General features: G+C 52.8%; 1 protein-coding gene and 1 long non-coding RNA gene across 5 annotated transcripts; one reads left to right on the top strand and one right to left on the bottom strand.

Annotated features, from left to right (window-relative positions):
- Positions 1-828: 828 nt before the first annotated feature.
- PATZ1 (POZ/BTB and AT hook containing zinc finger 1) lies at positions 829-22114 on the bottom strand. Of its 4 annotated transcripts, none has more exon segments than NM_001374467.1 (5): positions 829-2332; positions 3811-3948; positions 10647-10818; positions 18453-18516; positions 19894-22114. In NM_001374467.1, coding segments are annotated over 5 exon segments (2064 nt in total). In that variant the 5' UTR covers positions 21165-22114; the 3' UTR covers positions 829-1913.
- Positions 2328-13599, top strand: LOC108580717. Its single transcript, XR_002515362.2, has 2 exons — positions 2328-3233; positions 13242-13599. It is a non-coding gene; the product is annotated as an uncharacterized LOC108580717 (long non-coding RNA).
- Positions 22115-22205: the final 91 nt, after the last annotated feature.

Here is a 22205-nt window from a genome sequence, read left to right as displayed (position 1 = left end):
GTACTGTTTGTTCCCTTAGGTCTGTTTTTCTGTCCTTTACCATTGTTTTTCTTCTTGCTTGGAGGTTAAATGCTGTCTCTATCCTTTTAGGGGTTTTCCTCTTCCCTGAGATTTCTCAAGATGCCCAGGGTGCCTTAAGTCTGCCTGCCCCTCTTGTTCCTCATTCTTATTCCCATTAATTCTCCATTGTGCTTACTTCTTGCCTCCTGTTTGTTGTTTTTTCCCTCTTTTCTTCATACATTCACCATTAACGGTGCACCAACCTTTTACTTAACATCAGGTAGATAACATGGTGGGGAAGACAAGTTGCTGAGCTTAGAGCCCCTTGGCCATGAGGAGTCCCTGCCACATCCCTCCTCAGGTGCTAGCTGGGTAGGCCATGTCAGATCTCCTCTATAAGTCTTCCCTCCCAGAGCCCCAACCCCACTTCATACCTCCCTGGTCCACCCTACTCACCCTCCTGCTGTCACTGTCCCCTCACCTTGCCCAGTTTTTCTCCTGGTGTTTCTCATTATCTGAACTCATATTTAAGTTGTCTGTCTCTCCCATTAAGCCTCACAGTGGTGTCTTGTTCACCACCATACCCCAAGAGCATGAAACCATGCCTGGCACACAAGTAGTAAAGACAAGCAATGGATATTTGTTGAACAAATGAGTGAATTCTGGCATTCTAAGTCTTCAGTGGGACCATCCACCTGTCAATCCCAGTGGAACTGGTACAATGAAGTAGAAAAGGGGTCTCCTGGGATCCCACTCCCACCCCAGGTGCTGCCCACCTCTGGGTCCCAAAGACTCCCACAGCTGAAAAACTGGACTCAAGGGAGCAGATAGAGTAATGTACTAACATTTTTAATACAGTCTGATCAGATCAATTCACATCACAAGGTCAACCTGGGCTTGCTCACATGTGACACAACTGAGGTACACAATGTCCCTACCTGCTGGCTGTCCCACCTTCCTGGCTCCCAATTGCATTGAAACCCCCTACTTCCCTGACCAGACTGGCATTTTTTAAAATTTTGCATAAAACTATTTCTTCCATAGACTTCAAACAATCAACTAGCCAAGTTAATTATGGTACATCTAAACAAAGTTTAATACTAACCCTAATGTGTGACTGCGGTTTACAAAGAGCTCTGTATCACCTGGGATAGCTTTCAGTAGCAATTCACTACAACTGGTCCTAAAAAATAATAACAATAATAATAATAATTAGAGAATTAAAACCCAACAGCATGTTGAATGGTTAAAATCACATAAGAACTGAAATTTGGGGTGGGGGTGTCCTCAATAGCTGAGCTTGTCCTAGCAGTGAAAATGCTCGCCTCCAAGCAGGGCTCAGGAGTCTGGAGCCCTCCAGACAGAGGGCGGAGCTCAGGGGGGCTCTTGGAGGACACTCACCCCATGTTCCATGGGATGCTTCTGGCTTCCTTAAAAACAGTTGGGCATCCGCATTGTATAAGTGGGTGGAGACCCTAGTGTGGTTCTTTTGAAGGATATGGGAAGGGAGGATGAGGAACTACAGAAGTGGGAGGGGACCAAAATCACTGAGGTCCCAGAATACCATAGATTTGGGTATAGGATTGGGGTCACTAAGAATTGAGCACCAGGAATTCCAGCTTCTTCCCATTAGAGAAACTGGGACTGGTTTTGCCTTGGAGGCCTATGTAGTGTTTTCTGCCCCTGTCCCATACCAAGTCTCATTGATATTTCTGTAGAATATCAGATGAAAATCTATTTCTAAAGACCATTGGGAGAATGGGTGATAGAGAAGGAGTTGGGTGGGGTTGGGGGGCAGTTAAAAATGAATAAAAATCTCTCAGCTACAGAACCCAAACATCACTTCCCTCCGCATTCACAGCATTTCCCAGCAGTCCCCAAATGGCTGTTGCCGTGGGGACAGAGCAGCTGCCTCATTTCCCTTCAGGCCCCATGGGCTGCTGGTCAACCTCAGGATCTACTAAAGATGACGCAAATGCCGACTGAACAATCTGAAACCCAAAGGACTCGAGGAGAGACATGTTCTGCTGAGGAGAGAAAGGTGAGCCAAGGGCAGGGCCCAGGTCCCCCAGGGGGCCCCCAAGAGCCCGGACATGCACCTTCTGGATGTGTTTGTTCAAGTAGGACTTAGAGCGGAAGAAGCTCCCACATTCGGGGCATGGGTACTTCTTCTCCCCATCAGACTCCATTTTGTTTTTGGGAACTGCCATGTCGCAGGAGAAAGAGCCATTGGCACTCTGCTTCTCCGGCGTCTTCAGGTCGCTGGCATCTGAGAGGTCACCATAGGAGTCAGAGCTCTCAATCGGATCCTGATGTGAGCATTTCTGGCCTTCTACAAAAAAACAAAATACAGGAGAGAGATGAGGCCAGGCTCTGGAGATGCCCTCTCCTGGAGGGGTCATGAGGGGCCAGCTCACAGACCTGTGGAGGGCAGCTGTTGGCCAGCCACTGTCCTGGCAGAACCCACGAAGGGTCAGCTGGTCAGTCTGGGAGACTGGAGTGCCTACAGGGGTGAAATGGCAGGGCCCTAGGGCTGCCAGCCTCCCTTGCTGTGGACTCTTCATGCAGCTGCACGTGTACTGCTCACCGTCATCTCAGCCTGCTTCAAGGAAGGGATACAGAGAGGGCAACTCTGCTACTGCTGCCCAGAACAACTCAAAGACCCCCAACTCCTAGGCACTCTTTTGGGTGCCTCTGGGGGTAAAATTGGTATTCTGATGATGCCGAGCCAGTGTGACAGTGGCTTCGCCTCCTGCACCAGACTAGCTGCACTGTAGCAAGCCAGGCAGAACCAGAGCCATCAGGTCCTTAACCTGGGTAGACCCCATCAATGGCTCAGACAGAAGCCAATCCTTTTCCTAATGCTGCAAACATGAGCCCTGTTCTTACCGCCTTCCTTCTGCCAAAACCCTTCCAGGGCCAAGCAGCCAAAGGACAGAGATTGAAAGCAACTCTGTACTTCTCAATCGGCTGGGTGTCCCCACCCTAGGCCCCAGACAAGCTGAGCCAAGAGACAACCCTGGCTGCTCTGCCTTGCCGGGCCCACACTGAGTCCTCCACCAATCAGCAGCTTCCTGCCTGGGTCCAGAGCGACGTGCCGGGAAGGGAGGTCTGTGATGGGAGCATGGAGCATGCCATCTCTGCTATTTCTACCATCTGCCAAGCCCCTGGCCTCATCCCCAAGGCAACAACAACGTGACATACAACAAAACAACCTGAATCAACAAGTGAAGGTGGGCCTGGGGAGCTCTCTGCAAACCAACTCCCAAGTCAGAGGAGTCAGATAGCTCATTATTGCCATGCATCTCACAACCATAGCCAGAGGCTCTCCAGAAAGGGCCACTCACAGTAATCAACCACCCCTATTGTGAGACAAGCCAGACATTGGCTCCCATCGGCCCACTGGGTCAAAAGAGGAGAAAGCGTTCAGCCGCAGCTCCACACCATCCTAAAGGGCAGCAGGCAGTGACAGGCCCATAGTGGCTCATCATGCGGGGCTCTTCTTCTGCCCAGGGCCCGGGGCATCCCCTGCAGGGCTCCAGACAGTGGGGGCTGGCCAGGAGGAAGGGAGAAGGGCTGGGGAAGAGGAGGCGGAGGCTGGATCTCGGCAGTGCCCTAAAGCCTCACTCACTGCCCTGGAGTGAGATACCCACTGTGACTTTTGTCCTGGAGGCCACTGCCACTCAGATCTCTGAGTCTCCTCAAGGCAGCCAGAAAGTCGGCAGCCTTCCCGCCTCCCCACGCCCAGCCCAGCGCCCCCACAACACAGTCTGCGCAGAGAAGCAAAGTGCAGAGCAAGGGGTCGCTTGCCTTTGTTGCCATAGGTCCTGGCGCAGTGGAACGCTGCTCCCCCATTCAGGATGGGCTCCTGGTGCCTGGAGACCTGGGGAAGGGGAACACCGTGGTGGGTTTTAACATGGACCTTTAAGTAGGAGGCAGAGGAGAAACCTAAACAAGACAAAAGGAGATGAGATCCCACGGCCAGCAAGAGATACCTCTCTCCTTCCCCCACTCCTCTCCTCTGGCCGCTCTGGCTAGCATTCCCAGGTCAGCTGCACCTAGAAGGGGCCCCCTCCTTGGCTCAAAAATGGCTGCAACCATATGAGCCACATGGCTCAGGATGGAGGGTGGCACTGTCCACAAATCGGCTTCTCTGCAGAGCCCACTCTGCAAGGCTGCGGTGAGGGGCCGAGGCTGGCCGCCTGGTGGGATGGCCTGAGATCCTGCTCCTGCTAGGGCCAGAGGCCAACTGCCTCTAGGGTTGCTTGGTGCCTCAGTAACAGGTGGTTTGAGTGGATGTCTCCTGTAGGAACCATGACTAGAAATGTGGTTAGACAAGAATTTGGGGCTCCAGGGAAGTCACAGGATTCTAGCCAGCAGGATGCCTGCTTAATCCTTATAAAAGGAAACTGGACAACAAACGAGATGGAGGTAAAATGAAATCCCAAAGGAATGCCTCCAAGGATCCCGTCTTCTACCTGTCAGGAGATGTTCTATTTTTCTAACTTCCCCACCTTCAGCATAACAGGATTTAGTAACTGTTTAGATCTTTTGAAGAACAAAGACAAAAATAGGAAGTTCTGTCAGAGGAGTGCAGTCATCTCTTATTCATGGTAGTGTTTTGGTTCGATTCTGGAGCATCCACCAGGTTCACATACAGGAGAAGAAACAGGGATGATCTCTGTCTTTATTTTGGGGGAGGACAATCCAGCCGTCTTGGAACTGTTCCTGCCCACCTTCCAGATGCTTCGGTCAGTCTGAGCCACAAGATATCTCAGGCTGGGAAGAGTAGATCTTGGGCCAACTTCCACAGCAGCCATGTGTCCAAGGATACAGAATCAGGCAGGCCGATAAAAGGATTTTGACTTGAGTTTCACAGGAAGGAGGTATGCCATCGAACCCCACTGTAGTCAAGGATCAGAAGGTGCTTTTAGCAGGAACTGAAGCTTTTTAGTATAAGGCCCACTTAGGGTGCCAGCACCCTGACAGTGTCGCTTTAATCCACTTCAGATCTGGTTGACTCATTATTTTTCGATTCACTTTCAAAATTACACAGTCACAGGATAACAGTGAGATCCACTGCTAAAGGGTCAGAGGCTGAAGAGTACTGTGTAATGTCTGCACGAGATTTGTTTTAAAAAAAAGTCTGAATTGGCATGGCATTTTGAATGCTGCTGGAACTGTAATAAAGATTCACCTTTAGTAAGTGCTGATGGCACACCAGGGCCCAGCACACCATATGCACTATTCTATAGAATTTGCCCAACACCTTTTGTGCTACAGATTACTATTATACCCATTTTACAGATAAAGAAATTAAGAGGCTTCGTGAGGTTAGGGAGGCCGAGGCGGGCGGATCACGAGGTCAGGAGATCAGGACCATCCTGGCTAACACGGTGAAACCCCGTCTCTACTAAAAATATAAAAAATTAGCTGGTGTGGTGGCGGGCGCCTGTAGTCCCAGCTACTTGGGAGGCTGAGGCAGGAGAATGGCGTGAACCCGGAAGGCAGATGAGATCATGCTACTGTACTCCAGCCTGGGCAATAGAGCGAGACTCCATCTCAAAAAAAAAAAAAAAATCGCCAGGTGCGGTGGTTCACACCTGTAATCTCAGCACTTTGGGAGGCCAAGGCGGGTGGATCACCAGGTCAGGAGATTGAGACCATCCTGGCTAACACGGTGAAACCCCATCTCTACTAAAAATACAAAAAATTAGCCGGGCGTGGTGGTGGGCGAGACTCTGTCTCAAAAAAAAAAAAAAAAAAAAAAAAAAAAAAAAGAGGCTTGGTGAGGTTAAGTAACCTGGTCACACATACAGCTACTAAGTGGCAGAGCCTGGACTCCAACCCCAGGATCATGTGCCACCAGAACTTGGCCCTTAGCTACTGGGCAGATGCTTTAACCCACTTATGCCTCATGTTCCATTATTGGAACGCTAACCCAGGAGTTATTTATATCCTACTGCTCAAGATCATCGCTAAAGTCTGATTTTTCACAAAAAAGTTTGTAACCTTTAGCATAAATGGGTTAATTGGTTCCTCTGTCTTAGCCCTGAGCCCTAGAAATATCCAGTGGACTTTTACAATAGGTTTCATTATCACCATTTATACTCAGGTATTTTTCTGCCATAATGGTATGTTAGAATGGAAGCTGCTGGAAAAACTGGGCTGGCCTGTGGAAACTTCATGTAACAAGTTTTTCTCTGACAGCAGCAGTTAGTGGTTCTGAAACGTGGGATTGGGCCAATTTTCCTTCCTTTCCCAATACAGCTACTTCAAAGATCTGTCTAGACCAGATGCTGGTGTCCTGCCCTGCCTGGTAGAGCAAGTTGTCCTGTGCTGTGACCGAAGTGTCTGCCTGAGGCTGATCATGCGTATAGACTGGTGTAAAAGGGTCCCATGTAGACATCCCTAAGAGGGAGGCTGTAGTCAGGTGTGAGGAGACAACGCGAATGGGAAAGAGGCTGTTAGCCCTGCCCCTGGGGGTGGTACTGTAGAGTCCCCCAAAACAAAGCAGAACCAGGAGATATTGGCTCCCACCAATCAGTACAAGATATCAGAACTTTCTGATAACTTTAGAAGGTAATTTTTTCCTTTGGTTTTTAATCCCTTGTGGGGTCTTTAAAATAGCATGAAGCTCTCTCCCCGTAATGAACCAGAGCAGGTCTGCTGCAATCAAAAGGGGACAGAAAGGAGCAGGAGAGCACCAGGAATTACGTTTACTCCTTACTGGGAGAACTATACCAAGAGAACACAGCAGATGCTCAATCAAATCTTGCTGAGTTTGGCTGGGCGCAATGGCTCATGCCTGTAATCCCAGCACTTTGGGAGGCCAAGGCGAGCAGATCACCTGAGGTCGGGAGTTCCAGACCAGCCTGACCAACATAGAGACAAACCCCGTCTCTACTAAAATACAAAATTAGCCGGACGTGGTGGTACATGTCTGTCATCAAAGCTACTACGGAGGCTGAGGAAGGAGAACTGCTTGAACCCGGGAGGCAGAGGTTGTGGTGAGCCAAGATCGCGCCATTGCACTCCAGTCTGGGCAACAAGAGTGAAACTCTGTCTTGCTGAGTTTTCCTGAAAAACAGTCTGAGAAACACATGGCTGAGTCCTCTTGACTTTACCCCAGCTGCAGACTGTACTATCTATAGCAAAACCACATGGCGAGGTGGTAGGAGTGGATCCACAGCTGCCACTTAAAGCCTAGAATTTAAACACAGAGCAACTCAGCAGCCAAGTGTTAGGATGAAACAGAAGCTAAGCTTCTGAGCAGAATACGTCTTTGAAACCAGACATATTTAGCTGGAATTCTAAACTTACCCACCCATTCACCACTGATTAACCAAGAGCCAAAGAGGCAGCTTGATCCAGCCATCCATGCAATGGAGATGCTGAGCACACATGTGACTGTCACTATAACCAGCAAGCCACTGGCCCTTTTACTCCAGAGATGATGGTCTTACTAGCAAAAGGCCACTGCTCCTCAGTTGCGTTTTCTTGCCTGGTGTGCCTGCACTTGGCACTCCAGAAGCAAATGATCCTTTGGCAGTTTCTACATCCATGCAGGGGTTGGAGACTGCTTTCTCCTTGTCCAAACCCTGAAGGGGCCATTCCCAACTGCACTGTGTTGGAGTGGGCCCACGTAGCTTGATGTGAGTCCAGGGGAACGGCAGGTTCTCTGCATCCATCCACTTGTGTGCTTACCTCTGACTGGGGAGAAGGCTTCCTCTACGTTTCAAGCAATGATGTTTGCATTCAAATGTCTCTGTCAAAGGCAGATTCCTGATAATCTATTCCTCTTCCCCATACCAGCACATAGGCATATATACAAAGATCCTGCTACAGAAACTTTAAAGGAAGAAAATCACGGTGATCAGCCAGGGCCTTCTCCCTTTTCCACTGTTCAACTCAACTGATTTCCTCAACTCAAAAATGTGGGAACAAGCTTTTCTAGCCATAATACTCCCTCCACTGCAAATGATCTTCCTCTACAAATAGTATCATACACATCCTGATATGTCTCTATGACAAAGCCAGAGTCATCTGTCTCATCAACTTCCATCTGACTCACGTGTGAGGCTGCAGGAGTCAGGCTGCCTTTCCTCTTTGCCATTCTTCACAGCCAGGAGTCGTTTTTGTGGCAAAAACTAAAAAAGACAGGTCTATAGGTAGATACTTAAGTCAACTGTTTAAGAAGTGTTGGGACTGAAGGATCTGAGGGCACCTGGAAGTTCACCTGATTCAATCTTAACTGTTCTGACATTCAGCCTTTGTTTGAATGCATGCAGAGATAAGAACATTCATTTATTTGTGCAACCTCCCTGTAGGTATAGGCTTGGTGGCAGGAGGGCAAAGGAGGACACAGAGCTCTCTACATTTTGATTCCAATGTCTCAATGTTTTTGGTGCTCAGAAACAACTTTATCCTCTTCCTTTTTTTTTTTTTTTTTTTGGTCTCTTCCTATTTCTGCCAAGGAATGAGTCCAGGAGTAGAATCCTGCTCCTTCTCTTCTGATAAACACTGCAATTGTTTTCTCTTCCTTCTGAGTACCCAGCATGGGTTGGACCAGCACCTTCTTTAGTCTTGTTGCAGGAAACGGACTTCCCACTCTGGCTCTGGGATCCAGACCCAGTCTTGGCTTTTCTGAGAAAAAGTAGACTCTGGCTTACTCTTCTGGATTCTCCATTCCAGTCATGTAGCTTATGGCTGTTGCCCAAGTTCTCTTTACCAGCCCTTGGAAAAGAAATCCTGATGTACAATAGTTGTTGGCTTTGCCACATCAGCTGCCTCCTAAGTAGGCCAACTTTCCCACTGCCACTGTCCCTGTTGCTCTCAGTTTTTCTTTCCTCCTGAGCTGGGCTCCCAAGGGCTGTGGCCCTGGGTCTCCTGTCCAGTTCCTGCCCTACTCCACCATCTGGTCTGGGCTTTCTGAGTTTTATCATGAGCACCCTTCTCCACTCAGCAGTTTTCAGCCTCTGGTCTCTGACCCCAGTTCTTGCACTGGGAACTTCCACATTGAAAACTTGACAAAATGCCTGCCTATAGCATGTTATAGCAGGTTTTGAGTTATCTGGGGGAGCTGTCAAGAAGCCAGGTTAGGATGAAGCAAGACAAGAAACAATATTATTTCTGGGGCTGGGGCAGCCCCAGTCAAGACGGTCAGCCACAGCCCGATAATTCTCCCTGCAACCTAGAGGAAGGTTAAGCCCAACACTTGCAACCTGGAGGAAGCTCCTGTCAGAAATGGGCTCTACTGACATGTCAGAAAACAGAACAGACAGCTTAAGAGATCTTCACTACTACTTCCCTGCTTTCACAGCAGGTATCCTGGTAGTACAAACCCCAGGTGTGAAGCTGCAAGGAGGGATCCAGTTCCAGGACACCAAGAACACCCAGCTACTCAGCAATCTCCTTCCACTGTGAACCTCAGGGCACGTGAACACAGCACAGGCACCCAACAATTCCACCAAGGCCTGCAGGAGTGTTGTGCCTGGTCCAACCCAGAGTGTCAACAAGCATGTCTTTCCCAGCATTGTTACAAAGTGCAAGGATAGAGTCTCCCAAGTGTGCAGCTCCTTTCACCTACCTTGTCTCTTGGGATCCTCATGATAACCCTGAGAGGTGGGAAAGGGGGCTATTCTTAACCCCATTTGAGAGATGAAGAAACTCAAGCTTAGAGATGGAATGGGAGAACTTGAGGCCACCTAGTGAGAGGCTGGGACTAAACCCTGGGTCTCTTGACTCCTGGTTCAGTGCTCAACCCACTAAGCAGCCTTTCAGAAGCATTGGGACAAGCAAGAATGCCCCAGGAGATAAGGACATCCCAGTGCTCCCCACTGGCCAAAGCAAAGCACACCATGCAGAAGCATCCTCACGTTCACAGATAGCTGCTCCGACCTCCTTTAGCACAGACACAGCGCAAGCCTCCACTGATGCTGTGCTTGCAAAACACAAATATCTAGCACTTCCAACAGCCACCTAGACCCGGCAGAACCTTGGAGACAGGCTTGACTTCACCCAACACAACACCACTGCCACAGAGTTAGACACTACCTAGGCCCACCTTGTCGTCAAGCATGCTACCCTGCTCAGAGCACCTTCCACTTTCCTCTCTCATCAAGGCCACAAACCTAAATTTGGCCTCTCTTCTGACCATTTGTGCTACAAAGTGTCTGCTCCTTGTTTATCTCCAGACTCAACCTCTTCCCTAGCTGCTGAATTTCATATGCCAGTGAATCAATCAGCAAAAGCTCTCAAGCCGGACCAACCTCTTTTTCTCCCACTTTGGGACCTACTAACTCCCCCACCAACCTCAGTGGTTCAGTGGTGTCTGCAAAATGCATCCATCCTGCCACCTGAGTAGCAGGTGAGAGTTATGGGCCCAAGCTTGGGAAGAACCTCTCTCCTTCTGTTCTGACCTGCTGGTCTCCTGGAACTTCCCATTCTAAGCACCACAAGCTTCTTGGGAAGGAGGGGGTAGCAAATAGCTAGCTGGGTGATGAAGGTGTTTATCATTCAGTGGGAAGTGGGGGGGCAGGCTGTGCAAAGAGTGGAGTCTGAGGCAGGGTGATTGAGACACCCCTAGGCCTCCCATACACGCTCAGGCCCATCCTCTGGAAGTGAGGAAACAGTGGGCACATTACCTCGGTTACAGATACTGCAGAAGTTGCTGGGCCCCTCGCTGTGCTTCTTCAGGTGGTCTGCCATGTATGCTGCCCGCAAGTACTTCCCACACACCTGGCAGGGCACCTTGTCTTCATGACAGGCCAGGTGGGAGCGCAGACGGTCTCGGGTGGCAAAAGAAGCATTGCAGGTCTGAAAGCAGAAAAGAAAATGGGATGAGGTGAAACCCAGCACGCCAGACCTGACTCCCCACCAAGTGCACCATGAAGCAAAGGCAATTTCTGGCCATCACGTGACCTCCCTTTATAAAGAGAGCTTTAGAGTTTGGCTCAGGCTCTCTACCCAGAATGCCAAGAGGCTGTTCTTATTTCCCATAGTGCCTCCTTACGGGACAGTTGAGTGGGAATCACTGGTACTAACTAAATGACTACTGGAAATGTGCCCAGGACATGGCAAGCTAAGCTCTATACCCCTCTATACAATGAAGAGTTACACATTTGCTCCTTAGACATTAAGAACTGACTTTAGGTGCATTAGCTATAATGCACAGAATTACATTTACATGAATTTACAGATGAGTTATTGGCATATAAACCAGCCTTACTGTTCTCTATCTCTGGGTTTCCCCTAGTTGTTTTATACAAAGAATTCTATTTATTCATTTTATTCAAAAGTGACATGAGTCTTGGCCAGGGAAATGGAAAGGAAAGGCAGGACAAAGCGCACAGATAAATCTTCGTAAATTTTCATGAGTCTGAATTGAAAAAGCAGCCCAGGCCAGGCGCAGTGGCTCAAGCCTGTAATCCCAGCACTTCGGGAGGCTGAGGCGGGTGGATCACGAGGTCAGGAGATCGAGACCATCCTGGCTAACACAGTGAAACCCCGTCTCTACTGAAAAATACAAAAAACTAGCCGGTTGAGGTGACGGGTGCCTGTAGTCCCAGCTACTCGGGAGGCTGAGGCAGGAGAATGGCGTAAACCCGGGAGGCGGAGCTTGCAGTGAGCTGAGATCCGGCCACTGCACTCCAGCCTGGGGGAGAGAGCCAGACTCCGTCTCAAAAAAGAAAAGAAAAGAAAAGAAAAGAAAAAGCAGCCCATAAAATGATAGTGGCAATTCTGACCACGTGAGAATTAGCAGACAGAACAAGGGCCGGAGTCTTCAAAAGTGTCTGTGGGCCGGGCGCAATGGCTCATGCTTGTAATCCCAGCACTTTGAGAGGCTGAGGTGGGCGGATCACCTGAGGTCAGGACTTCAAGACCAGCCTGACCAACATGGTGAAACCCCATCTCTACTAAAAATACAACAAATTAGCCGGGCGTGGTGGCAGACTCCTGTAATCCCAGCTACTTGGGAGGCTGAGGCAGGAGAATCACTTGAACCTGGGAGGGGAGGTTGCAGTGAGCAGAGATCCCGCCACTGCACTCCAGGAGGGGGAACAAAGCAAGACTCCCTGTGAAAAACACAATCTCAAAAAAAAAAAGCTGGGCACAGTGGCTCACACCTGTAATCCCGGCACTTTGGGAGGCCGAGACGGGCGGATCACGAGGTCAGGAGATCGAGACCATCCTGGCTAACACGGTGAAACCCCGTCTCTACTAAAAAATACGAAAAACTAACCGGGCGAGGTGGCGGGCGCCTGTAGTCCCAGCTACTCAGGAGGCTGAGGCAGGAGAATTGCGTAAACCCGGGAGGCGGAGCTTGCAGTGAGCCGAGATCGCGCCACTGCACTCCAGCCTGGGCAACAGAGCAACACTCCATCTCAAAAAAAAAAAGCTGGGCACAGTGGCTCACACCTGTAATCCCAGCACTTTCGGAGGCTGAGGCAGACGGATCACGAAGTCAGGAGATCAAGATCATCCTGGCTAACACACTGAAACCCCATCTCTACTAAAAATACAAAAAAATTAGCCGGGCGAGGTGGCGGGTGCCTGTAGTCCCAGCTACTCGGGAGGCTGAGGCGGGAGAATGGCATAAACCCGGGAGGCAGAGCTTGCAGTGAGCCGAGATTGCACCACTGCACTCTACCCTGGGCGACAGAGCGAGACTCCGTCTAAAAAAAAAAAAAAAAAAGCATTTGTGAAACGTTAGGCTGGGGAAGTGCTGGTGATAGCAAGGATGATGATACTACCCTGTATTGATTGTGAGCCAGGCAGGCACGGTGCTCACCCTTTTAGAGGCACTTATCTCATGCAACCCATCCTGATGGCAGCCCTCTGAGGCAAGCTGTGTGATTACCCTCCAAGAGAGCATGGCTTTGGAAAGCTGTGGTGTGAGCTGAGCACCAACTCACAGCCAGGCCCCCGGGTCGGATGAGTCAGGAGCTGAAAGTCAGAACCAGTACCCTGGAAGGAGGACCAGGTTGGCAGGCATTTCCTGTAATTTCCTGTACCTGAGGACCTGACTGAGTACCAGTGATCAGTCTCCTCACAACATCCCTTCCTCAGCTGGAGCTTGCAAAGGCATTCCAGCTGTGGGGGTCACAGAATATTGGGAAAGCCCTGAGAAGAGCTGAATCCGTTGGCTTTCAAGGTATTTTGGTTCCAGGGAGGTGTTTAATGGGTTCTAGTCAATTTTGACTCAGTTCTTTTTTCTGTGTGTGTGTTTACTGTTTTAGAACTGTAAGAGAAAGCAACATTCACCTTTAAATGTGTTACGGATCAAATGGTAACCCACTGAAGACCACCCCATTACCTTGTGCTAGAACGGAACTGCCTCTACCATCTCTCTTTAACAGAAGCACATCCTGAGAACCTGAGAGCTCAAGGTAAGTGTCTGAACACTGTCACCACATACAGACATCTAACTATCTCTTTACTGTACAACCATAGCAAGAAACAAACGCATGCAATGCCGTCAAGGTAGAAGACACCACTGTTTACTATCCCAGTTCCAAATATCTGTGTATGTTAGCACAGCCTACCTAGCTCTTATGTCATTATCTTTTTAAGTAAATATTATACATTTGAACTGAATTTGTAGCAATGAAATACTGCTTTTATCTGTTTTATATATTCAGTGTATTCATATCATAAATGAGGAAACTAACTTTAGAAGATGAACTTGCTTAAAACACTAGACTCAGCTATTAAAGAAAGTCTAGCACACCCACCCCCACCACACCCAGGCCAGTACTTTACCAATCCTCCTGGCCACCCCAGGGGATTCTGATCTCTCCCAGTTTACAGCTGGGCCAGTGGAGGCCCTGAGAGGATGAGACAGCTGGACTAAGAACCAGTCCCACAGCCTGTGCTCTTATCATCTCCAGATTCAGGAAAGGGAGCTTCTGCTGAGTGAAAGGTGCTCATACTTTATAACACAGTGTACAGTACTTGGCAGCCAGGACCCCCAAAAGGGAAAGGTGAAGAGATTTGTGCAAGGAAATTCCAGCATGTAGGTAAGTCAGAAAGCACCATGGATGCTTGCTCTCACGGCTACAGGTGGGCCCCACCTCAGCCATGGACCTCATGACCCAGTGACAGGCCACAGTAGGAGAAAAAAAACTCCAAACCTCTACACAGCCCAGCAGTCTCTAAACTGGGGCAGGGGCTGCATAAACACCCCCAGAAAAGAGAGGTGCACCTGTTGGTTTATTTGGGGACAAGACCCAGCTTTGCCAGGCAGCGACCCAAAGACCACCCCCTCCAACAGTGAGAGAGGGTGTGTTCTAAGCCTCAGAGCTCAAAGGAACCAACATGGATCAGGTATAAGAAAACAGGGCTGAGGCCGTGCGCAGTGGCTCACGCCTGTAATCCTAACACTTTGGGAGGCTGAGGCGGGTGGATCACAAGGTCAGAAGGTTGAGACCAGCCTGGCCAATATGGTGAAACCCTATCTCTACTAAAAATACAAAAAAATTAGCCGGGCATGGTGGTGGGTGCCTGTAGTCCCAGCTACTCGAAAGCACATTCAGGATTTTGTCTTCCACAGTCCCTAGGAGAGGGAGCCACAACATGGATAGGCAAGAGATGCCTTGTTTCTCTTACCAACCTTTTTTTAAGATCTGTCCTCTAAAGGCTTTGCCTGTCATGCTTTGCTACCTAAAGATGATGGACAGCCAAACTTCAATTATCCACAAGTCGCTTATCCATTTGGGGATTAGCTAAGCAAAATTAAAATCCCAGACTGGGCTGGCTTCCCCCGCCCTGTCCTCCATTGATTATCTCTCAAGGAATGAAAGCTAACTTTCGCCTGAGCAAACAGAATTAGGAATGTAAATCTGCTGCTGGGGGAAGAAACAAAAACATGACAAAAGCTTTCTCTGTGTTCAAAGCCAAGCTGAAGAGATTGTTGGCTTCTCTGTGCCAGGATTGACCCTCTGTGGCTGCAGTCCCCAGGTTTTCTGGGGAGCCTGTGAAACTCCAGAGTCTAGGCACAGCAGAAGTTCAGACAACACAGAACATGAAAGAGCCTGGTCACACAACCCAGGAGAGAAGGGGCGGAGGGAGACAGATCTCAAAGGGAACATCCAGAACTTCCATGCTGGGGTGTCAGGAGAAGAGCATTCTTTGTCCTAGAGACAGGGAGAAGACAGAGGGACGCTGATGGGAAGAGAGCGAGCCAGAGGCAGAATGCTGTGACTGCCTGTGGCACTCAGAAGAGCTGCCTGGCCCACAGCCCTGTGCTTAGACAGCCTGCTGTAGTTAAGGGCCATGCCTGCCAGGTCCTGGCCCAGGCACCCTGAGTGTTGGTCATCACCACTCAACGCTGAGCCCCAGTCCTGATCCCTTCCCAGACTTCCTGAAGCTTTTCTTCCTAAGGATTGAGCAGCTTGGGAATGGGGCCCAAATGGTACCAAGGGCACTAGTGCACACCCCTACCCTTGGTGGCCCTTGAACTCAGGCAGCCTCAGGGGTAGTCTCGAGCAGCCTTCTCCCACAGCACTGGAAAACCCTTAAGGGCAATGTGTGAAAGTTCAGCTCCCTGGGCTCTTTGGCCCCCTTCTTCTCAAGCATATGCCCATCTCAACGCATTCCTTCTCTAACCAGCCCCCAAGAAGTGGAGCCTGTGGAAGCTAGGGAGGTCTGAGCTGCTCCAGCCTCTCAGCTTCAGGTTGAACTCCACGTGGGGGAAATGTCCCAGCCCACTAAGCTCATAAATCCAGCAGTACTTGGGGCATCTGGGCCAGTTAAGAACACTCAGGCCAAGCCCCAAGGAGACATGCCACTGTCAAGCCTGAGGCTTCCTGTCCCTACATTCAGATGGCCTTTCTACTTAAGCTATGGCACTAGTCTCTTGTAATTGGCCTCTTTCACTCTCTCTGGCATCAGGAGGGGATGAGCAATAGGGACTGTGCCTAGCCAGTGGGGGACCCAAGGAACGAACTCCCAGAGAGCTGTCTCTTCACCTCTGATGTTTTCAGCACCCCCACACCATGCCAACAGATGCCCCTGCTGTTTAACCAAGCCCAGGCACACCTCGCTGGCCAGCCCAGAGCACGAGAGCCAGCATGTCTTCACCTGCTGGGTCCCTGTTAGGGGAGTTGTGGCTATGGGGCTGGAGGAGGGGCCAGCAGGTCTGTGAGAGTGTATGTTGGAGGGGCAGGGCAGGAGCACATTTGTACACCAAGGGACAGTGATGTCAGTGTTATGACACAGACCAAGGACAAAACACACAAAGCCTCAAATGTTAGAATGAAAAATTTTATCATCACTCCTGTTCACCCCGCAGAGTCTGCGGGGTGCTAAAGGGCACACCAATGGGATCCAAGGGAGGGGGTCTACATCTGCTTTTTCAGCCCCCAAAGCCATATACTGGGATAGCCCAATAGAAAACTACTCATTGGTTTGGTTCCTGAGCAGACCTGCTAATAAACCTCAAAAACACAAAAGTCTACTTCACTAGCCAGAAATGAAAGCAGGATCTAGATCTGAGTGGGAAGGGCAGAAGGCAGCATGGGTTGACTCTAGTTGGAACTGTGCCAGTCTTTTCTGGAGGCCGACTCACTCCCGGATTGGGGAAAGGGGTGGCCGGACCCCAGTCTAGAAACCCCAGGCCTACGGGAAGTGATGCCAGGGGAGGGGAAGCAGATAAGCTGGTGGCTAGTTCCCAGGAAGGCACCACCCTCCAAAATCACCTAGGCAAGGACAGATGCCCAGGGGTGCCATCTGTGAAAGGGGGGAAAAGGCAAGAGAGCCCAGAAAGAAACTTGGATGCTATAGGGGGTTCCAGAAAGGTGCTCCTTACTACCCCCATTTAGGGGCTCTGAGATGGAACAAGTCACCCAGGGAGGAGCTGGGCATGGTGGGCAGGAACCACCCTGCTAGTCTCTCCCAAAAGCAGGGGTCTCAGGCCAACTGCCACTCCTGTTCCCCTCCACTGGCAACCCTCTCCAGGGAGGCCCAGGCTAGCCAACAGGCCACTGGGTAAAGGCCCTGCTGCCCTCTGGGGTGGTCCAGCCCTGCCTCAGATATCCCGGCGGGGCTGGGCAGAAGAGAGCGTTGCTGGAGTGTGCTGGGCCCAGGTTTTCAAGGGCTGGGAATGATTTTTTTAGAGAAAGGGAAAAGGCGGTGTCAGGAACCGAATGGGACGACCTCCACAAAGCAGGCTGGGCAAAGTCCCATGATGGCAGGTCGCTAGGAAGAGGTTCCAGGGGCGGCAGGCCGCTGCTGCTCCCAACCCACACCTGGAAAAAGGGCAGAGAGTGCAGGTTACCCCCCCAGGCCACCGGGCTTGCCCCCACTGCCCTCTGGGCTCCTCCTACTCTGCCCGGGCTACTCAGCACACTACCTGAGTCAGAATGTGCTCTGTGATGAGAGAAACAGAGAGAGAGAAGGCAGCAAGGCAAAGACAGATCCCCACAGGCCCGCCCTGGGCCATCCTCCAGGAAACTGCCTAGCCCAGCACCTGTGAACATCGTCCACACCTGGCCCCCAGGGGCTCTGCCCTACTTACAGCATTCATCCCTCCCTGCTGGTCTCCCTGAACCCTCTCCCCTTGCCACCAACAGGATAAGGAGAAGCAGGTTATCCTATCAGAGGCTGCAATGCACACCCCACAATCATGGCTCACCCTCACTTGGTGGGAACTTGGCACGGGAGAGGGGAGATAACCAAGGAAAAGACAGAAATGTGTTCGCTATCCAGACAAGAATGCTCAGTGTCCAGGAGAGGAAACTCAGTCTTCTGGGCACCAGCAGGGACCCCAAATATTGTTCAAGCAGGTAAACCAAGGGTGAGAATCTATCTGGTTTAGCTTTCCCTACTTGCTACTTTGCAAAGAGCTCAAAGAAGAGGAGCCCACTTTGCTCTCCAGTCCTCCAGAAACCCTGGCTCAGGGTGGGTTAAACAGGAGCCAGTGTGGGGGAGAGGACCACCCACTCCCTACCTCCTACCTCCCCCACTGCCTTGTGCCCTAAGCTGAGGGGACCCGGGAGGAGCTCTAACTGAGGTCAGAAAAGGGGAAGAGTGGTTGGCTGGACCACCAGGAGCCCTTTTTAAAAAACCTGCAGTCCCTACAAACTGCTGGAAACCAACAGCCAGGCCCAGCACAGGGCTGGGTCTCCCAACACAACATCTGTGCGATCGTTCCACTATCCAAGGAGCCGGCAAACACCAGGAGAGGAAAGCCAAGCAACAGAGTGAAGGCAAAGACGGGGTGGGAACCAGGACCAAGCAACCAGGAAGGAGGAACATCAGCTGTGGGGGAAGGGGGCCTGGGGGAAGAACAAAGGAGGAGAGCAGAGGGAGGGTGGAGGAACAGAGGGGAGGTGTGCAAAGCGGTGGGCAGTCAGCCGGGCCCCCGGCACACGCAGCAGCTGGTTCATGGCTGCGACCGTGAGAACAGCAACATCTCCTTCAGCCCATCTCTGCCCTGGCCCAGCCCCTACCTGACACTTGTGAGGCCGTTCAGAAGTGTGCACCTGCTTGATATGTCCATTCAAGTGATCAGGCCTGGAAAAGAGAGAACCAAGAGGGACTTTAGAAACTTGGCCAAACCCCACCACACAGGCACACATACATACGTGTGTACACACACACATACACACACACACTGCTGGAGAGGACTCCCTCTCCTCCACCCCAGCATGACAAAGACAATGTCACCACCCAGCTCTGACTCCACAGGCCCAGGCCTCTCTGCCCTGGTTTTCTCTGGAGGGGGAAGGGAAGTGGGCATTTGTCTCTGATCTTCCCTCCCCACCCCCTCAATTCCCCCCTACCAGAAACTCAATGTTTTCTAGGACCAGAGGCGGTGGCAGTAGAATGAAACAGAGCTGCCTCACTGCAGCCTTTCCAGAGGAGGGGGTATGTGTGATTCATTGTCCAGACTAAAGCCCCTTAGAAACTCAGCAATCCCCTCCCCCAGCCTCTCCCGCCACGGGCAGCCAATGAATGCCACCCAGATGGAATTCAGTCCCCAGAGGCCAACAGTGGAGCCTTAAGTCCCCAGCTGGGCTGGTAAGCCAGATGCCCGCCTGAGCAGGTGGGCAGGGGCTGCCTGACCGGTAAGACTGGTTCCCAGTTGGGGCCCTCTGAGGGAGTTCTCCATCCCTGTGTTCACACACACAAGGTCCTCCAATCCAGGTTAAAACCAGCCTTTTAGGAGAAAAACAAAACCACCCTCTGCTCCCAGGTAAGTCCTCAGTTCCCCAACACGCTAACTGGAAAGTAAACCTACATAAAGATCCTGCCCCATTCCTTTCTGTCCTGAGAACATAAAGGGGCTCTGTGGGTTAGGCTCTAGAGCTACCAAGTCAGAGCAGATCAAAGCTTTTGGTGTTAAGCAGCAGCTCTGGGTGCCCAGCTCTGTGTCCCATGATCCCAGGGTGGTCTGAGAGGCACAGCTGGAGTCTACTGATCAGCAAGGCCAGTGTTCTGTGTTGGGGAATCTGGTGCCTCAGGAGTGTAGGGAGTCCCAGATGCACTTGTTCCAGTCCCTCCCTCGGCAGCCATTCAAGCGGGAAGTCGCTGGAGGAGCCCAGTCTCCCGCCCCCAGAGGGGGCCCCACGCCTGGTGCCGGAAACACAAAGGGAGCCCAGGGAGAAGAATGGTGAGGTCCAGTGGCTCTGGCCTGAGGAATCCCGCCCCAGGAGGAGAGACAGTAAGGCACACTTAGCGTCAAAGAACTTCCCTGAGGGAACAGAAAGCAGGTCTCAGGCATACCATCTCAAAATAAGGGCCCTTAAAACACTCTCCCAAACCTGGCATGACTCTATAAGGTCAAGTGACCCCCACAAATGCCACCGCCCCGGATCTTGGCAGGGGCCTTTTCAGGACTAAGATACGTGTGGCAGCGGAGCAGGGGAGGAAGAGGGGGCCTTTCCTCACCTGGAGAAGCCTTTCCCACAGCTCTGGCAGATGTAAGGCTTGCCCACGGACCCATCATGGGACCGCACATGGTAGGACATGCGGTCTTTTCTCTTGAACCGCAGCCCACACACAGGGCAGGAATAGGGCTTCTCCCCAGAGTGGGACAGCTTGTGCCGGTTGAGATGATACACATCACGGAAGATCTTGCCGCAGATCTCACAAGCCACCTGCTTCCTGGTCCGGCTCCTCTTTCGGGGGCCGTCGGGGTCTTCAGAGATGGGTAGCCCATTCTCACCCAGCCTCGGAGGAGGAAGGTCGATGTAGCCCAGCTGGAGGCTGGTGACACCGTGCTGGGCCTCATGCTGCCGGAGCCGGTTGGCATCAGTGAACACCTTCCCACACAGACCGCATGGAAGGATGCCGGCCTCCCTCAGGCCCCCTGGGGACCCAAACATTGAGTCCAGCAGGTTGGCCTTCCTTGGGCGGCCCCGGCCTCGCTTGCCAGTCAGGGGAGGGGCACTGGATGCCACATTGGGGAATGGGGAAGTCAGCAGTTGTGGGGATAGGGGTCCAGCCACCATGGGCAAGCGGTCCACCCCAGGTAACACAGGCAAGGAGGCTTGGCCTGCAATGGCTGCACCAGCCGCCCGAGCTGCCTCCTCCTCTGGCTGCATGCTGCCCGCGATGCCATTGCTGTTGGCTGCCAAGGCTGCCCCGTTGGTCATGTCCAAAGGGAAGCCCAAGTCCGAGGTCCCAGGGGGGCGAAAGAGCATTATATCGGCGCGGGCAGGGGGTACCAGGATCTGTACGTTGGACTGTTTGATGACTTCCTGGCAGATCTCGATAACCGACCTCATCAGCAGGAACTTGGCGGCCGTCATGAGTTCGGGAAAGCTCTCCAGTCGCACCACGATGCGGGAAGTGTAGGCGAAGTCCAGAATGTCCCCAAATACCTTGGAGCTGATAGTGTGCATCTCCAGCTCCCGGCTGCCCCCGGCCCCGCCGCCTGGGGCTGCCGTCGCGCCCCCTACATCAGCCGGACCCCCGTCCGCAGCTCCGCTGTCGCCCAACTGGGCGCTGAACACCGATTCAAAGTACTCGCTGCAGGCGGCCAGCACGGCGCGGTGCGCTGGGAAGCTCTCGTCGCCTACCCGCAGGAGCACGTCGCAGAAGCGCCCGCCGTTCTTGCGCTGCTGGTTCAGGTTGTGCAGCATCTCCGTGCTGTGTCTGCTCACCTGGTACGTGTAGCAGCCAGACGGGCCGCAGGAAGCGTCGTTCACCCGCTCCATGGCCGCCGCCCCCTCCCACTAGCCCGGCCGCCGCACCTGCCCGCCCCCTCCCTTCCCCTAGGCAGCGAGAAGCGGGGCACAACAGACGTGTCCACACTCCCCACACGTGCCGGCCCGGGGCTCTGTAGTCTCGCAGGTGCGCCAAGCGTACACGCCCCCAGCCCGGATCGGACTGTCTAGACTGCGGGGTGCACCACCATCCCCCACATAGCCAACCCCCGCCCTCGCTGGACTGCGCGCCGCTCTCTCCTCTCCGCCCGCCCGCCTCCCCTTCCCGGTCTACCTTCCGGGGGGGTGCGCGAGCGAAGAGGTGCGCCCCTCCTGCAAACGCGCCTGCCACCTCCCCTCCCGCCCGCCAGGCGGCGCCGGCGCGCAGCCAAGAGGGGCACGCGCACGCGGGGAGGAGAAGGGGGGGGTCCGCCGCGCAGGCGCGCGCGCGCGCCGCGGCTTTTCCCGGGCCCGCTGGGGGCGCGCGCTGCGTCCCCTGCAAAGCGCGAGCCGGGGCGGGGGCGCCGGAGCGGAGGAAACAAAAGGCGAAGGCGGCGGCGGCGGGGCGCGCACGGGGGCGGTGGCGCGGGCCGGGTCCCGGAGCCTGGAGGGCGGTGGCGGCGGCGGCGGCTGGAGCGGGCGGGCGGCGGCGGCGGCGGCAGAGTAGGCCCTTCCCCGGGCCGGGAGAAGGCGGCGGCGGAGCGGCGGCGTTGCGGCCCCGGGCTCCGTGTGTTCGGAGCGGAGGAAAGATGGCAGCGGCTGCACTTCCTCTTGCACTTTCACCCCTGGGGGGAGGAGAAGGAGGGGGCGATACCAACAACACCCCCCCCTCTCGCTTGCAGAAAAAAAAGAAACGGCGAGCTCAGAGTGGGGGGCCCCTGGCGCCCCCGGCCTTGCACGTGCGCGCCCGGATGCCTAGTCCGGGCCGCCTCGCGCTGCAAACTTTCCACTTTCTTTGTGCCGAGCGCCCCCCCCCCACCAAGCCGAGGATGCACGTCCCCCCCCCTCCCTATCACCCCCCCCCCCCCCCCGCAGCTCTGCTCCCCCCGCTTC

The sequence above is a fragment of the Papio anubis genome, chromosome 16, assembly GCF_008728515.1.
Source record: "Papio anubis isolate 15944 chromosome 16, Panubis1.0, whole genome shotgun sequence".
Taxonomy (NCBI): domain Eukaryota; kingdom Metazoa; phylum Chordata; class Mammalia; order Primates; family Cercopithecidae; genus Papio; species Papio anubis.
Note: the sequence above shows the minus strand (reverse complement) of the source record. Positions and strands in the feature narration are given on the sequence as shown.

Coding starts and splice junctions, on each gene's coding strand:
- PATZ1 (XM_021944110.2), bottom strand. CDS start 21,164: ATGGAGCGGGTGAACGACGCTTCCTGCGGCCCGTCTGGCTGCTACACG. Junction 18,517..19,893: donor TGTGGGAAAGGCTTCTCCAG/GTGAGGAAAGGC, acceptor TCTCTTTTCCAG/GCCTGATCACTTGAATGGAC. Junction 2,333..10,646: donor CTGCAGTATCTGTAACCGAG/GTAATGTGCCCA, acceptor GTTTTTTTGTAG/AAGGCCAGAAATGCTCACAT.